Source organism: Pyrgilauda ruficollis, unplaced genomic scaffold, assembly GCF_017590135.1.
Source record: "Pyrgilauda ruficollis isolate IOZ18807 unplaced genomic scaffold, ASM1759013v1 scaffold43, whole genome shotgun sequence".
NCBI lineage: Eukaryota > Metazoa > Chordata > Aves > Passeriformes > Passeridae > Pyrgilauda > Pyrgilauda ruficollis.
In genome coordinates, this window is record NW_024525823.1 from 3,256,802 (window position 1) to 3,275,111 (window position 18,310).

The 18,310-nt window shown below is 37.1% G+C and overlaps 1 protein-coding gene and 1 long non-coding RNA gene across 4 annotated transcripts in view; one reads left to right on the plus strand and one right to left on the minus strand.

Annotated features, from left to right (window-relative positions):
• Window positions 1-26: 26 nt before the first annotated feature.
• Window positions 27-4,497, plus strand: LOC121359212. Its single transcript, XR_005956010.1, has 2 exons — window positions 27-321; window positions 3,508-4,497. It is a non-coding gene; the product is annotated as an uncharacterized LOC121359212 (long non-coding RNA).
• Window positions 4,498-5,940: 1,443 nt separating this feature from the next.
• USP45 (ubiquitin specific peptidase 45) overlaps window positions 5,941-18,310 on the minus strand; it is a 48,992-nt gene continuing 36,622 nt past the window's right edge. Inside the window, exons 10-18 of one of the 3 annotated variants that reach the window (XM_041478003.1) lie at window positions 17,733-17,814; window positions 16,669-16,760; window positions 14,635-14,691; window positions 13,168-13,311; window positions 11,241-11,910; window positions 9,489-9,586; window positions 9,029-9,115; window positions 8,433-8,586; window positions 5,941-7,057 (exon numbers count right to left, since the gene is read on the minus strand). In XM_041478003.1, coding sequence (XP_041333937.1) covers window positions 6,924-7,057; window positions 8,433-8,586; window positions 9,029-9,115; window positions 9,489-9,586; window positions 11,241-11,910; window positions 13,168-13,311; window positions 14,635-14,691; window positions 16,669-16,760; window positions 17,733-17,814 — 1,518 coding nt within the window. In that variant the 3' untranslated portion in view covers window positions 5,941-6,923. Of the gene's footprint in view, window positions 7,058-8,432; window positions 8,587-9,028; window positions 9,116-9,488; window positions 9,587-11,240; window positions 11,911-13,167; window positions 13,312-14,634; window positions 14,692-16,668; window positions 16,761-17,732; window positions 17,815-18,310 lie in introns of those variants that run through there. The other 2 variants (XM_041478004.1, XM_041478005.1) reach the window with 2 other exon arrangements.

Sequence of the window (18,310 nt, forward strand, 5' to 3'; positions counted from 1 at the left end):
GCTGAGGGCGGCGCTTTCCGTTCCCCTCGCCCCGACCGGAGCGCCAACGCCCGAGCCGCCATCTTTACTGCGGGCAGAGCTGCCCGTCCCGCTGCGGGCGCGCTCCGGGGCAGCCGCGGCGGGACAGGGAGGCGGGGACGCGCCCCCGCCCGGGAGCGGGGAGAGCCGAGCGGGATTCACCTTCCCGCCTGCGGTACTGCGGCTCCACGGGTAACTTGTAGTCGGAGTGTGACCCGTGCTTCCAGTACGGGGTCGGCATGAAGAAGTTGATAAAGCTGCATGAAGAAGTTGATAAAGCTGGTAGCTACGCCTGTAAGAGGTGTAAGTACTAATGGACAGGCTCCGGGCAGTGGCCCTACTCTGAAATACATAATAACTTAATGTGCACAGCTTACAGGGCGTGAGCGTTCAAAGTCAGGCCGGTGTATGGCTATAAGGAGTGTTTGTGAAAAGGACAATTCTCCAAGTATTTTATTCTGAATATCCAAATTCACTTCTGTGAGTTCTACCTGGAATTTTTCCTTTTATTTTAAGGCATGAAGGGGGGAAAAAATCACCTGCAGTAAACAGCTCATCTTGTATCTTGTATCGACACTGGGGATGGTTCTGCAGGCAGGGACTGAGTAATTCCGTTCCTTTGTGTGGAGCAGAGGTTTCCATTAGCTGGCACATTACTTACCGCTGGGATCACTGCCTTCCCTTCCTTCAGCCTCACGGATGTAAATGCCTAAAACATCCACAGTCTCTCTGATCATTGCATTAAGTTATATTAATACCCACACGGAGTACAAAATTAAGTCTTATAAATCTAGAGAAAATTGAAGGATTCAAGAAACTTTTGTAACGATTGTCAGTGCCAGTTAGGCTACATATTAGCGTTGGCTGAAGCATTCTAGATTTTCCCCTCTTTGTGTCACATGGAATGGCAGGATTGAGAATGCTTTCCATGGACAGAAGCGTCATGAAATTTTTAAGTCTGTCGACTCACAGCTGGAACTCTGGAGTGATGCTTATGGATGGACAAACTTCCAGCTGCTACTGAAACCAGGCATGTGAGGGAGTCCCACTCTTGGTCCTGGTTTTATCACAGAATTGCAGAACTCAGTTCTTGTAAAGGGCACAAACTGTATCTGTGCCCTTTGCCACAGAGGGTAAGGCAGGGGAAACGAGAGGTGCACCTTAAGTGTCCAAGGATATGGCCTCATCTCTGGGAGCTCTTCCACAGGCAGGTATGATGTGAGACAAAACACAAGCAAAAATACATTAACTCAGATGTTCAACATATAGCTTATGTTTAAATAACACAGCTTTCCAAACGGCTGGATGTTTTATTTACACATTTTTCTAACAATATATAACACATGAAAAGACAAAATGAATAGATGACAAATGCAGCTATTCTCTCAGAAACTTGTTAAAGCACCTTGGTTAGACTGGAAAACTGATCAGACTTGTGTTTAAGTACAGTCTGTATGTAAGACCCTGTTTACTTAGTAATATTTGGAATCAGAAATCTACAAATGAAATGTACCATGTATCAGCACTGTAGTGAAATTCTAAAAATACTATTTGCCATTTAAATACCTGCACAGTAGAGTCAGACTGTTAGTTCAAATAGATGAAAAAAGGAAATGAATGAAAACTAGATGAAAGTTTTAACATGCTTGATTTATTGCTCACAAGTATTTTGAACTTAGCAACAAGATTTTTGATTATTGGATTGTCTTTTGTGTAAGTGCAAGCACACATAAACACACCAGGGATTATCTCCATGTATAAATGACAGCAGAATCAGAACTCAGCTTTGTGGAATGGCTAAATAGGGAATGGTGGCCATTGACAGGGTGGTTTCACTACAGAATACATTAAAACAATTCCCACGTTACACAGCTCAAAAGCAAAAAAAACCTAAACTAGCAAAGCAATGAGGTAATTGCTAAGAAGTCATAAACTCACTCATAATAAACGCTCTTGTTTTCTTTTAATAGCAGTTCTGCATCTTTACATTTTGTACTAGAAAAATACTGGAAGCTGTAATAGATGTAAGAAACATTCTTGATACTTAAAAGTTAGTTTTTTCTACTGCTATCAATGATGATGGAAGTATTTATAAGTTTATATAAGCGGAATATACACCAAGTAGTTGTGAAGTGGCTACAAAGCATTGCAATGGTTTTATTATAACATAAAAATTCACTTAAATTTCTTATGTAATGTTGCACATAGAAAATGTTTTGACTTGCACAGACATCCATCTGAAAATATATTTTATAATCTCATTTACAAAAAAAATAGATTATGAATCATTTTGAATAATCACTTTTCCACTATTTCTGCAATTTGTTTATACAACAACAGGAGAGGTACAACAGCTAGAACAGCTGGCAAAATGACAGCCTAAGACATGGTAAACAGTAGACACAGAAGGAACAATATGTTCTAAAATAATTAGACTGAAATGGTTCCCCCAAAGGATAGTGGCCTTTCTTTCACAAAGATGTACAAATCTTTGTACAAATGCATAAATGTGTACAGGGCACAGCAAAATAGAGTCCAGATATTGAAAACTAAGGAGTATCAAATCTTTATTTAATCAGGGTTGTTGTAACAACTCTCATCTAAACATTATCTATCTTACTTAGTGTAGACTTGGGTTATGATGTTGTTAGCTGGAATACAGATAGCTAAAACTGAGGTGTGCTACCACTTTTTAATGAAAATTGAATTTGTTAATTATTGTTAACAGAAGAGTTGTATTTAAATGCTTCTTTGTTCCCATCTAATTTGTTTCCTTTTTAATACATCATAGATTTTCTACTAAAGAAATTACTCCTTTCTTATTTTGTTACCAATATGTTCAAATAAGATTTTTATAATGGGTTGAGAATTTAGATGCATTAATTTCATGTCCCTTTATGATTCAGTTTGTGTATAAAAAAGAAGCGTACAGAGAAGCAAATGGTGAAGTTAAGACATTTCAGCCTTTTAATGAATTTATAAACCACTCTCACCTGCTACCACTTGAAATCCATAAGCAAGAGCACTTCATTGATACACACAGAGGGTGCAGATGGGAAAGGGGAGGAAGGCTGGCAGACTGCATGGATTTAATTTTCTAAACAAAAGTGATTACAGTGTGTACGTTTTGGGCGGCAAAGTTCAGGGTTTGTTTTTCCTTCACCTCTATTTGTAGCCATCTCTTAGGAGACCAGACTAATGCAAACATGATGTCGGTACACATATTGTAGACAGGTTAGTATAGTAAATCTCCCCATCCTTTTTTTGCCACTTTTGGTGTAAATGATATATAAATCCAAAGATAACAAAGCTCTTTCTTATAATCTGTACTAACTCCTTAGCTGATGCAGTGGTCTTTGTTGATGCCTCTGTTCTAGGGAAAATTGTAGAGGGTTCCAGTTGTCCATATATCCCATAGGTGAAGTATTCCCATTACTTACTGATGAGTGAGGAACTATTTAATTTGAATCCTTTGTAATTGTTCTACAGGCACTGTCTTGTGACTGGTCAGCAGAGAGTTGCTCAGGAGCCGCAGCTTTTCTCAGGGGTCAGTACTGCAGCCTGTAGGCAGAGCCAGTGTGGTGGTGGGGACAGACCAGACTACAGCTACAGCAGCTCTTCCTGCAAGAGCTTTGCAAGCTCACAGAATAAGTGATGAGATTGGGAACCACTATATCATGCTGAAGGATCAATGAAAGCAAAGACATTGACACAGAGGCTTATGGAGACCCCAAAAACATAAAGAACAAATGGAGCTGATGAAGAAAGCAGTGGTGCCCTTGTGAGAACAGAATGGTGGGATGAAGAGAAAGCTGTTTTGAAGCTCTGCCACATGAAGACCCAGGCACTTTCTCAGGGTGGGGGACCACAAAAGTATGGTGAAGCTCTGTAAAGAGTACATGCTGTCGGCCTGAAGAGATTGTTCGTTGGCAACATAAGACATTTTAAGGAGTCTTAAACTTTCAAGCCCTTCACTTAAAATCTGAAAACATACAGCTTTTCAATAGCATGCACACATCTGGTAGTTGCAGGAAACTGCCAAGTCCTTGACTCTAGAATCATATTTAACATTCTAGCACATATGTGATGTATACTCTTGTTTTCCCAGAATGCTCTGAGCTTCTTTTCCAATTCCTAATAAAAAATTTTAAGTCTTCAGTATACACATTTATGTAGTTTCTTTAGAGCCAAAATTTACACAAAATAACTTAGGTCTGTGTAAAGGACACTGTGACTTGCATCTAAAATTGTGTGTGACATCTTGCATTGGTCATCAGTTTTTTCATTGTGAAGACATAACTTCAACTATTGCCTTCCTTTTTAGAGAATGCTTCCTTCTATCATATTTTTATACCTGATTCTGACTCAAGGCTTACAGAGTTCCTGCCAACATACCGTTTTATTTCAGCTCAGAACACCTCATCCAGGAACAACAGCGATGGCTATCTTGAATAAAGGCATTGGCTCTTTTTCGTGGCACTTTCTCTCTATGTTGTATAAAATACCTGTAAATACAAGTAAATGTTCCTTGGCTGTTAATGAGAAAATAATCCTGCCGGCATCTTTTATGACATCCTAGGCAGTTATGTCCACTTGGGAAAATTTCACCAAACAGCTTGCAAACTCCAGTTAAAAAGGAGCAAAGACCACCTCAGGAATTTCCTGAAAACAGCATTAAAAGTAGGAAGTAACAGGTTAAGAACCTCGTTCTGTTTCTCTCCTAGCTGTGCAGTCTAGGGAAGTAGTTCTAGGCTAAGGAGTGGAGTAATACAGGTACCTAAATTCAGTAGTTTTCCAGAAGTCACAAAGAGAGCAATGTCAGGTGTCAGCTACTCACTCTGAGTGCATTAGGGTGGAGGATTCACTCCGTGTGTCCTAGCAGGGTTGTGTCACATAAGGGATACTTAGTTGCCATTTGCTAGACTGTTGCCTGGAACTAATTCTGAGTTTTGATCAGCTAAGTACAAAGAGGATAAAGGTGTGTGTAGGTAGATGAATGGTATGGGAAGATAAGGAGCTAGAAGAGAATTATGGTATTTTAACCAACTCTCATCTAAACATTATCTTTCTTTTTTACTTAGTGTAGACTTAGGTTAAGATGTTGTTATCTGGAATACAGATAGCTAAAGCTGGCTGCTTGGTTTCTCTGATTTTTACTACTTTTGGATAGACTGAGACAATTTTAATTTGTACAAGGAAAAAAACATGGTTTTGCGCAAAACACATAGCCTAATTTTGATCTAAACAGAGGAGTTTTCATTTTGAAAATAAAATGTTGTACAACCAGAGGTTCACTCCATTATGACTATCAGTTTTATGGCCTAACAATCCCTAGTGCCTGCACAAGAAGGTGCAAGTCATGCGGCTGTAAGATACACCCTAGCAGTTTGAGCAAATGCAATTCTAAGAGGTTGTGCCATTTTCTTATGCAAAAGAGGGAATGCAAGTGGGATGAAGCTCTGAAACAGAAGCAGAGAATAGGAGAGTCAGGCAGGTAGGTATGACAACGTGTGGTACAGACAGTAATAGGGACAGCATGTTTTTTCATTAAAAAGCATTATCATAAATGAAAACAGTAAGCCTATATTAACATTTTTTTTCTCTACCAAAGAGCAAGTCATACAGGATGGAACTGTTACGGAAGTAATTTGTATTTAAGCAACTGCTTGTTAAACAAATTAATTACCACATAACTTCAAGTAGTCATCAGGTCACCTTAGAATGTATCTGTTACCCTCTGGGATGGAAATGAGAAATTACCAAAGGAAGTATCACCTCAGAACAGGGTAGTCACACAGTTTACAGAAACCTGTTCTGCCACTTGGACTCCTGCTGTCCCCCACTGCTGACAACAGGAAGTCCAGACATGTATCAGAGAGCAAAAGTCATCATTTACTGTCCAACTCACACACACAGTGCAAAAATAATTTATAGTTTATTACTCCTGTGAGAAAAGTATTCAGGAACAGATAAACAAGTTCATGTTTGGAACCAAAAGTAACAGAATTTACTGAATTACACTTAAACTCTGTACATACACAAGCCTATATGCTGTACATTGTCATAATTGTGAAGTTGAAAAATTACTAAATACAGAAATTATTTGCAATTCTCTTTCCTAGAAGGTAAAATGACAATATCTGTTGATGGATTTATGGTGTGTGTACATATCTCATAGGATATACTTACGCACACCAAGTACATATTTATATTGAAACAGGAGTACATTGCTATACCAGTGCCAGTTGGAGACAACTGAAAGGGTACTGGCTATCTGAGGATTCACTGTCACTATTTAGAAGCCACGTTTTCCCAATCTATTCCCAGCTCTTATCAGGAAAGTGCACTGAAGCACTACCCAGAGACAGCTGTTGTCACTCCATTCTGGAAGGACTCTGCTTTCCAATTACTACACATGGAAGCGACACTATTTGACAGGCTCTTGTTTGCAGAAATCCTAACAGCTGACATCCAACCCTGTGATGGGAAGGGTCTGGACTGGATCAGAAGAAGTTGAACACTTTGTATTCTTACTGTACACCAGCAAATCCAGGCACTTAGCACTATCAGTATTTCTACTCTCAACTGTTCTAGAACTATGGGCGAAAGCTTATCTGTATTATAATCAAAAACAAACTTTCCCTAGACCTCAGTAGGATAGGACATCATCTTACATTCTAACGGTACTGCATTTTAAGGAACCCAGGAATTTTACATGTTTGGCAAAGTGCATACTTTAAGAGAATCATTCAGATATTTATAATAGTTTAACTGAACTTCAGAGTCAAAATATGATAAATTCTCTACAAGATAAAGGCACAATATTTACAGGTACTCTTACCACTGCAGCTTTAAATAAGATAAACTAAATAACACTACCTTCTTTGAAATTAAACTGATAAGAATTATAGTAATAATCTTTCATAAAAAAGTAGATATGCTTGTGCATTTAGTACTCTTGACTCTGGAACCATCTGAACATGGGCATCACTAACGTACACCCACTGTCCTCCTGACGCTCCCATGGCTTCTTTTAAACCTGAAATGCAGAAGCAAAAGAAATTTTTTTCTTGTCTTTCATGACATCATCAAGCAAATACAGTGGTCATTTCAAAAAGCAGGAGAAACTTTTAACATACAAGAGTAATTCATTACTTAGATACAGTCTGCTATTCAGTCTGAAACTTACATGTCAAATTGGTGGAAGACAATGCCTAGGAATGGATGCTGCCATGGCTTTTTTCATATTTTTTAGAAAGCCTAAGACATTTCCAATATAGCTTGCTGAGTTCCAACAGGAAGTTATACTAGAACACAACCAATTCTGATATAGAAAAAAGGTCTTATTTTAAAAGCTGACCAGTGTGAAATTAAGAACATGAAAAGATCTAATCTGTTCTAATAATCATTGCAAGATAAGCATAAGACTGAAGGAAACTTTGGTTTCATGAATAATGTAAAATATTGTCTTTCTGGGAAATGAGCTTCAAATATAAAGTGATAATACATAGGATAGAAAGGATAATGCTTTGAGTCTCACTTTCCCCCAAGAAGGGAAACAGTAAATATATTTACCTAACACTTTGACAGCTTAACATATTGTTGCTGCTAGAAATTTTTCATTAGCAGATTCTGTCCTGGAAACTTATTTCATTCTTGTCCTAGGGTGACTTAATGATGCTTGTATCCCCAATCATCTGTTCTGCATATCCAGCAAGTTAATAAGAAAGAACTAGTGTGCTGTTCTCAAAATGCCAACAGAAACCCTACACCAAATCTTGTATCTTCCATGAAAAAGATTCTTGCTGTTCACATTAAGCCACAGTATTCCAGATTTTTAAGTATTAAAAAACTCTCATCCTAAAATACCTAAGATACATAAAATGCTCAAATATTCAGAAAATGTAATTTAATTTAATGTAATGGATTTGACTGGTGTACTAAACGATTTTCAGATACCAAATATGCCAAATAATTAAATTTCATCAGGCAAAAGTATTCATCAGGATGTATTATTTTGAGTAGGAAAGAGAGGAAAGTTGTCCCTCAATTATCTGTTTAATAGCTGAATCAAAATTCACTCAGTTCTATATGGGATTAATAGTAGAAGTAGGATATGCATTGTGTGCAACAACAACAAAGAATAATTAATAGAATCATGGGTTGGTTTGGGTTGAAAGAAACTTCAAAGATCATCTAGTTCTAACAGCTCTGCCATGGGTAGGGACACCTTCCCCTAGCCCAGGCTGCTGAGAGCTCCATCCAGCCTGGCCCAGAGCACATCCTGGGATGGGCTTTCTACAGCTTGTCTAAAAACCACAATTATTCTCAGATAAAAAATTATTTGCTATAAATCCGTGTAGACTGTTACCTTTGGTTTACAGTAAAGGAAAGGAAGCTCTGTTTGTACATACCCAGAACAGTTTTAGTGGTAGAAATATGCTCCAGCAATTTCTTGGAGGATGTTCTGACTTTCACATATGCCGCATAATGACCGCCTCTCATTGAGCCACTGTGCTCCACTATTCCATAAAGACTGTACAGCACTCTTGCACCATCCATAACATTCTGCATTCCCAGAAACACACAAAACAAAGGTGAATTATTTCATGATAAATTTTACTGGTATGTTAAGTAGGTATCAGCAGTATGATTCCAAAAGAGGCAAACAGCCATCCACAGCATTTCCAGCAGCAAAATATCTCTATTACAAGTACTCAGTAGTCTTACTAATTTAGTTACCACAGAGGCAATAAAACTTGTCTTAATGCTGTTATATACACCAACATCACCAGGGCACCACAGCTTAACATATACTAGCTAACATCTATGATATTCTTTATATGAATGGGATTGCACACAGTTACAGGTCTGATCTCAGGACACTATCTGAAAATTCACTTCACAATTTAATTAAAAATCATCATCATCATCATCATCAATCCAATTTTACTTGTGATCAGGACACCAACTGCTGAAGTACAACAAAAATCAAGACTTGAAATTGTACCTTGCAAGATGCAGCACAAAATGGCGCTAAGTCTAGAATCAATGGGAAATCCACATGCCTGTTTACTTTCCGCAGACTCAAACCAGCCTTCAAAAGAAAAAAATTAAAAAAGAAAAACTGTGAAATAAATATTTTTACAAGGTAACTTTTTAAAGCTAAGGTGTATCATTATCCTATTAAAATTAACCAAATCCAAGAGTAAGATTTTAACTGATTTAAACCTTGTTATGTTTCCAATACAGTGCTACATGTAACCTGACACAAACACAAGGGGTTTCCCTGGATACATCAGGATGGCTAAATGTACTCTGAAGGTGTTAATCACAACAAACATGTTTCAAGCAGTGCTTTTACAAGGTCTCCATCTAAAAAGGCAGTATTGGGATCCACAATGACACTTGAAGAACTGCTTGTCCACCAGTGGGGCAGAGCAATATACAAGAGGGGTCTGGCCTCTTACCTGGTGGAATCTTTTCAGGTGGAGAATAAGAATAGCAGGAACTGAAGAAATCAGCAGCTGTTTCCGAGCATTTGTATAGACACCTTCCATTTTCTTTTCTGTATTTATGAATATCAAAATAATATGTAAAGGGAAGGCAGTCATATGGAATTTTTAAGTATTTTCTAAACATCTGACAGAATAGATCTATGCTGTAATGGTTTTGTACTTGTTAAATAAAACACAAGGGAAATGTTGTGGAGTAACAAAAATATTTTCTCATTTTTCTAGTTATTAGTAAACACAATCTGTGAATCTGAGCATTATTTTAGCCAGTCTTGTACAAATCAGATCAGAAGCTGGAAGGCTGTCCACTATCTAGGTCAGCTTGCACACTGAGATATCTACATTTTCTGTTACTATAGCACCCAACTTTCCTGTTAAAACCTAAAATAAATGGATGATCCCCGGATAAAAACTGGAAGGCACAAGTCTCTTTATCTGTGTTAATGTCCTAATCACTAAGAGTGTAGTTTTCCATTCTTCAGTTCCTTCTGCATGACTACATACTTCATCGTTATTTAAGAAAAAGGTCTGAGGAGGGCTGTCTACTTCAGGAAGCTGCCTAACCTGCTGCTTCAGCATTCAGGATTGGGATATGTGGCCTCCAAACCCCCTATGGTGCAGAAGGCACGGAACACAGTAGCACAGTGAAGGCTCCACAGAAAAGCTCCACAGTAAAAGAGAACATACCATCAGAATTTGTTTTTGCAGAAAAACTTAATTTACTGGTTTTACATACGTTCAAAAGAAAATAGTTAATTCGATGTATAAAGGAGCACTTAATGTTTGATTGGGTGACCTCTTACATCTTTTGTTTTAGAAGGAAAAAATTAACGATTAGTTGTGAATTGATTTTGCTTTTCCATGGTGCCCATAGAACCAAGGGTTATTTATATAGCACTTACAGTCCAATGATGATTAAAGGAATGACTATAAAATACAAATTTTCTAAATTTACTCATGCTTAGCTTGTATCTCTCCAGATATCTATAAATGCACAGTAAACAGGCAATTTTCTGTTATGGTATGAGCTCTCTTTATTGTATTTACAAATTATCAGAAGAGCTTAAACTTTTATCCTTCTGAAATTCTATATATAAAAAACCCAATCCTCTAGTTCTTCCAAAATGTTGATTTTTAATTAAATTTGTTTTTCTTACTCAGTGAACTCTAATGGTCCGCTTGGGCTATACAAGCATCGAGGAAAACATTTTCACAAGAAGTTCCTTCTCTCTCATCTCCATTTTTACAAATTTTTGATTTTTTTTTCTCTCTTTATTACAACTCTCTTCTTTTGCCTCTTTTCCATACATAATTACATTACTTCCCTGAGTATGTAAGCTACTGGGGCCGAATATCACAGCATATATTCCAAAGCTTTGAGGATTGTAGGGAACAGAAACAGCAGCAAAGATTAGTATTAAGAAATGCACATACTCGCTTTACAGTCATCTTTAAATTCTTTATCTTGGATAGAATAAAGATGCAAAATTAATTCTATGTTACATCTACCATTACGTTCTAATATAAAAATTAGTCCTGTTGCCATCGCCTGATGAAGTTTGAAGTTGTTACAAGCAAGTTTTGTTTGGAGAGACATTTTCTATTTAACTACAGCAGGGAGGCCCATGCTGGAGCAATGGAAGAGCAGCCAGCACCCAGGTTTTGGGAGGCAATGCTGGGAATTGTCCAGAGGTACAAGCGCTTTACCTGTGGAGTTGGTTTTCTTCTGATACTTCTGTTTCCTTTCTGTGCAGCTCTCACATAAAAGCTTGTTGTTCCCCATTAAGAGCTCTACAGAGGTGAACTGGTAAAGGCAGGACTGAACAGAACATTCCTTTGAGCTAGTTATGTAGCTTTGGGAAAGTGTCTGGAAAGCATTTTGAGGGTTTTGTGATAGTGAGGATTTGCCTACTGAGAACATGGAATTATTTGATAAACCCAGTGCTGGATCTCCACAGCTTGATTTTTTATCTTCATTTACAGGATCGCAGAAGCTAAGCTTGGATATGGAACTGGAAATCATCTCTTCGTTGCTCTCGCCTGGCTTGTTGTGCGGTGTTTTAGGGTTTAAGTGGTTGACATGCACACCAGACACACTGCTGGGTGGGCTCAAAGTTGTTTGCTTCGAAGCACTTTCACTTTCTGAGGCTTCACTGTCTGCATCAAAGCTGCTTTCGGAGCGGCTGGCTTCCTTCTCACTGCCCTCCGTCTGGCTTCCATTGACAGCCGCCTCCGCACAGGGGTCTTTGGGGTACAGGACGCCAGAGCTACCTTCCAGCTCTAGCTTTTTGGCCTTTTCCTGCATGATAACAGGACTTCTTTCTTCTTCCTTTGAGGAAGCTTTTCTGGCAAGCCGTCTCTCATGGTTCAATTGATTCTGTAAATTATGGCATTATTAATTCAGTAATAGAGGGGAGAAACAGGAAGCAGATTTGTAAGCGAACAAATCTTTCGAAACATGACAAATGCAAAGCAAATTATTGGGGGGTTATATTGTTCTATATTCTCCATCTCTCATGTTTAAGATAGCTGATTTCCTTAAGATGTTTTTAAACTAACTTAGGATTAGAAACCTACATCCCAGTCAGCTAAGAGCATTATACTTACTGTGAGATCAATACTTCCCACAACTAATTACTTTCACTTTGTGACAGCTGTAGATGGCACATTTGAAGCGGTATTCACTTAATCTAATTTAAGCTTCTAAAAGGTCCTCAAGTTTAAGTTGCTCCCCTGAACTCCCATGAGAGGCCTTAGTTGATAAGCAGCTCAGAAACAATTCAACTCGCCTTACAGGTGGTTTGTTATAGAATTAACTAAGGCATCCCTAGGAGGATGTTTGCTGATTTCAATATTACCTGAAGTTGACTTTTTTTTTAATCAAGATTGCAAGAAGAAGTAAAAGATTGCTTCCACAGAAAACTACTCCTACAGATTTAGAAAACCAAACCCACAAAGCTACCATAATTTTAGGTGATTTGCAAATGTTCCTGACTCTTTTCTTGCCTTCTTTTGTTTGGTTACTTTCCAAAAGAAACTAGCAACTTTCCTTCCCCTTTTTTTCCTTTATTTGAATTGGATCAAAATTCCAGTGGTACCAATGGGAATCCTTCAATTCATCTCAACAGTTTGAGTTTCAGGCCTCTTCTTCTGTAACAATCAGTTTCTGCACTACTTCTTTCCATCCTTTCCTTTTTCATGTCCATGTCCTTTTTCTAATTCTGTCTCATTCTCTTCTCCTATCATTCTTTTATATTTTGTGTTTTATATGTTGTATTTTTTCTTCACATATGTTTATTGTGTTAGGACTTGATCCAGGAGAGTTTTTATGGTACTCAACAGAGCACAGACCCTTGCAACAGTCCCAAAAACAACATTAATTGAAACTAGCCTGCAGATTATTTTTCTTCCTTATAAATGAAACCCTGTAACGGAAAGCTAAATGGTTACCAATGACTGTCATTTCTCATGCTTCTAATGATGACCTAAATATTTTAAAACAAGTCTCTGTCAGCTATATGTATACTAAAAAAACCCCACTGACATGCGTCAAAATTCCCTAGAAGTTCTCAGTCACCCTAGAAACTTGAGTCAACTCAGGATGACTGGTTAGTGCAAGTAGTCAAGTTCTTACCTTATCTTTTGTTAAAGTGTGTTTCTTGACAATTTTGGGTTGATTATTCAGAGTACCGATAGAAGAACAATTATACTGACCAAGATCTGCCTCCTGTACACTTTTACTTTTACCTGTTCTTCCCAAGGGCACAGGTTTTGCAACCTAAGAAATTAGACAGGAAATTAGGAAAGGCAACATGTCAATTTTGTATTCCTTTGCAAGCTACAGAAAAGATAAATGTAGGTGGATTTTTTCCTTTATTTTAGAAAACAGTGACCTACATAAAACCAATTAAATGGCCTCCTGAATTGTAATATATGGATACTTTCTAATTTTTTCCTTAATCATAAACTCACTGTCAGTGTCTCTGAAGGTTCAACTGAAAGCCACAAGGAATAGGAACGATACAAAATTTCTGTATGTAACACAATACAAAATAATCTATTCTACTATAGTATAAGCACATGTGTAGCTGTATGAGATGTGACTTTATCAAAAAAGACACAGCTCCCCCTAAGTCAGTCCCTGGTGCAGCCTGTAACAGCAGAGCTGCCACATCCCCCCATCACATTACTGGCAGCAGCACATGTCACCTGTAAAGGAAAGTGCTGGCTATCAAGTAATGCCCATCCTCAAGTAAATGCAGCCACTGCTAAACAGCCACAGAAATCACCCTCAAACAGAACCCACGAACACATGGGAGCCAGGAAGCACGAGGGCCCAGATACTCAAAATGCTCTTAAAGCCTTAACTCCCACAGGCATCTGCACTCAGTGCACCAACAAAGATGAAGAATTGGTTATGAAAAGAACTGGTGTTTGGAGAAAAACACATTTTATACAGAAATAAATATTACATTAATTACTCTCCCTTAAATGTAGATGAATATATGCAGGATGGAGGAAGAACCACTCCCAAACCACACCCACTACTCTCAAATGAAAAGCCCAAGTCCTGAAAAAATAGCTTATGCCTTCAAAGGAACACAGTTCCACTGCAGCTAATGGAGGCAATCCATAAAATGCTGAGAATAAATAAATTCAAATATGTGTTTTTAAAGTGTCTCATCCTGTAGGTAAACATCAGCCCAAGGGACTCAGGTTCTCTAGATACAAACCAATAGGTTAGAATCTGACTCTCTGGACCTCCAAAAAAAAAAAAAGCTTATTAACATTCTATTTATATAAGTACATACTATTAAATTAAGCTAATCTCAGACCTATATATTCTGTGGGTTACTATAGGCATTTGATGCAAGTTTGGACTAATTTAAAGATATATGCACTTATGACATTGTATGTATGTATAAACATATATAAAGAAAATAATATAATGAATAGATGGATAATAGTACACGTATTTATGGACAAGGGTACATTTTTAGGTTTAAATCAAAACTATGTGAACAGCGATAAATGTCTTCATAGGCTATTAAAAACAATCCACTGGAAGCAATAATTACTTATTACACATTCTGTTTCTTACCCTCTCCTCTATTATAGGAAGTGAAAGATCAATGAAAGGTTCTTTTACTGTTGAAATCTTGAAGAAAAAGAGAAAATGCACTTAAACATGAAGAACAATATATGGGTTTAGTACATAGCTCCCTTTATTTAATGAATTTATTATCAAAAACTATACAACACTTACAAGACGTATGAAACTACAATGAAGAACTTCCCACTAACTTTTTAAAAAATTTATTAAGTTGGCTCTAATTTTCTTTCTAACACCACAAAAAACTTCAGCATGTAGAGGTAAAAGGCAAGGCCATTAATCTGGGCATGAACTGACTTGAAGCAGTGTGGTGCTCACTTTCTCTGAGCTCCAGATGGATTTTCAAGTGGGCCCCTGTGGTACCCTTTTGTAGAAAGCTACCTTTTAGAGTTTCCTGATTCTGGACACTTCTGCACAGGTGTTTGAGCTGTTATGCAGCAAGGACAGGTTAATGACAGTTAAGTGACAGGTTCTAACCTCATGCTCTCAGTTAAGATTAAGTCAATCTTATTGGTTACAGTCAAAAGCTTTGTTAGATTTTTTGATACCATATACTAATTGGTAAAATAAATCCAATTACAGGGGAAAGGGGACTTGAAATAAACCAACCTCTTTTTTTCTGTACTGAGGTTTCATTTTGCCATGTATAAGCTGGAAACATCTTCCAAAGCACACCTAAAGACAATCTCTTTCAGCTCTTTCCATCTGCCTTTATCACTAAGTTCCTTAGGCTCTCTCCCTTGCTGCTCTCGAATTCCTTCCAAAACTGACTTATCTTACCTCTGAAAAGACTGTGAAAAACAAAACCTTAAAAAAGGAAGTAAAAATCATGTTGTATATTTAAGTCACAGCCATGCCATCAGTTACTGTCACCACGTCCCTTCTCTTGCATTTGCGACCCCATCTTCCACCTGTGACATTTGGTATGGACTGCAAGCTTAAATTACCTGTTGTGCGAGGGACTCAGGAATGTTTAGGTTCCAGTAAAGCAATAAATGAGATCAAAAGCAGGCAGCTCTGGTGACTGCCTGCCTGCCTGGTGAGCGATGTTCAAACAGGGGTTCCTCTAAAGTGTCGGTTTGCATGAACAAACTTGTATCAAAAATATCTTGCCAGTGCAGGCAAAGAAAATGAACGCTAAACTCTTCCTCAAAGGGCTACAGCTAGCACATTCCCAAGTCCTGTGCAGGCAGAATATAAGAAGCCAGCAAAAATAGATGAGACATGCAAAATACATACAACCTCTATTTTCTATATGGTCAAAGTTCTTCATTGGTACTAGTAGCACATTGAAGAGTAATCTGCACATCACACATAGGGAAGTTTATCTGGCACTGCAGGACTGTGCTTAATTTTTCAGATTGATTAATTTACTTAATCTCTATAATATGAAATAGAATGTTTTAAACCAAACACAAATGTAACATTCAATTTAAAAAGTCATGCAATTAAGATTTTTCTCTGTCAAACTTAAAAGAAAATTATAAGGATCATGGAAAGCATTTATGATGGAATGTCAGTAATATTAATTATGAAAGGAATATACTGTTCATTAGGGTTATTATGTTAATTGTAAAAAATACTTCAAATAAAAAGAAGTAATTTTAGCATTTTCCCACTCATTCTAATTCAAAGTAAGTAATTTCCAATTTTCAGGTGTATCCCAGAAGAGCAGGCAGGAGGATTTGTATTTTAAAATAGGTGTTTCAAAAATATCAAATAACACTGGCATGTAACACATATGATTATAGAATTTGGAACCTCCAGCCTTAAGTCAGATGTAAAATCAAGCCCAGTACTTGAATCCTTTTTGAATTCAAAGGATCCCTCTTCTTCGGTTTAGGAGGATAATGCTTTAAAGAAGGAATAAATAATTTCAAATGAGAAACTTCCAATAAAGTCTTGTTTTTACAAACAAACGATCAAGTATAAAATTGGCAACACAATTTTATACTTTCAAGACAATGTAATCAAACTAGTATGTGATCTATTCCACATCAAACCAAATTCCAGAATACCTACATTTTCACATTCCTCACACATGACAGTGCTAGTCAATTCACCAACAAAGATCCTATCTATGAAGTTCATCTTCACACCCTCTCTTCCATATGCTGAAAAAACATTGCCTTTTTTAAATGTGAAAAATAACACATCCAATGCCACACTATAAGTACAACAAAATTCTTTCCGAGATATATTATGAAAGCACAAGTTTAAATATATTCAAAATGTTTTGAACACAATACACAATACATCATATACTGTGTTATCTCAACATTTAAAAATATGTTAGTGAGAAGGTTCCCTTTTATCCTTCCCTTCCCCATCTTCTGTAACAGAGTAATAATATTGTATCTCCTAAGAAGAAGCTTTTTAAATCTCAGTTTTCTTTTGAATAAATAATATTGCATTGCCTTGATACAGACACTGGGGTAAACAGAGAGATTCTCACCATTTTAAAATGGTTTTTGCAACTATAAAGCTCTAAAATGTAACAAAGTCCTTTTCTAATACATCTTTATGTCTTAACTTTTGCAGATTTGGGAAGGATGACTTACAAAAGGTCTCATTCATTAGAACTTTAATTAAAACAAAATCCCCCAAATTAGAACTACTGAATAAACAAACACATGAAAAAAAAAATCACAAAAACCTCTTCTTTTGAAAAAAAGCCTTCTTTAGAAACAGCTGCCTATCTCGACTTTGTAATTGTATTTAGAGTGCTCACAGTACCAGTCAACTGACAGAAATCAGTTTTAGTTATGGAAAGCGGCCTCTCTGAGTATAAAGTAATTATGGGTATGTAACAAATACAGAGCAGGCTATTTTAGAAAACAAAATTAAATTCTATTATTAAGAGATGGATTAACACTGCGGAGGCCTTCTCCTGGATACATAGATGCAAATGAGCACACACTAAGCTCTCTACACTTTAGGTACACACTAGGTGGCACTAGAGTAACACAGAATAAAGTCTGGCCATTACAGCACTTCAGATCTCCTATTCCCAATAGCCACTTCAGAAGAAAATGTTGTTTAAAGACTAGTGCAGTTTTAGAAATTTTCAATAAAGAGTTGCATACCTTTGACTTTCCTTCTAGTTTCTTCATCTGCTGTCTTAGTAGTTGGGTTATTGAATGCTTTTAAAATACCAGTTTGTATACGCTAGAAGTAAAAATAAAACCAAGCATTTCAAGTGTAAACATTCTAAAAACTAGTAATATATATTCGATTTTATCTTGTCTTATTTCCATAAAATTAACAGAATTTAATATTGTAAAACTATTGTTATTCACTAACAATGTGAAAACTACATGAGCTTAACATGAGCAGATAATCACCCAAAAATTTCCTTCCCTTAAAAGGGAACCATCATAGGGCACTTCACAGGTTACCAAGAAACTATGAGATTTTCAAGAAACTATCAGATTTAACGCTATCCATTTTTCCCACTGTGAATGGACTTACACTGATTGACTAGGATACGAAATACCTGGAAGGCAGCTAAGAGCCTTTCACTAGGCAAACTTCAGTGACTGCATTTGGGCAATATTTTTATCACTTCTGTTTATTTTATAACAGTGCCAATTCCAGACGTATGTTAGAAAACCTTAGAAGAGAAAGAAAACTTCTTATGAATTCATGTAAATGTTACCAACAT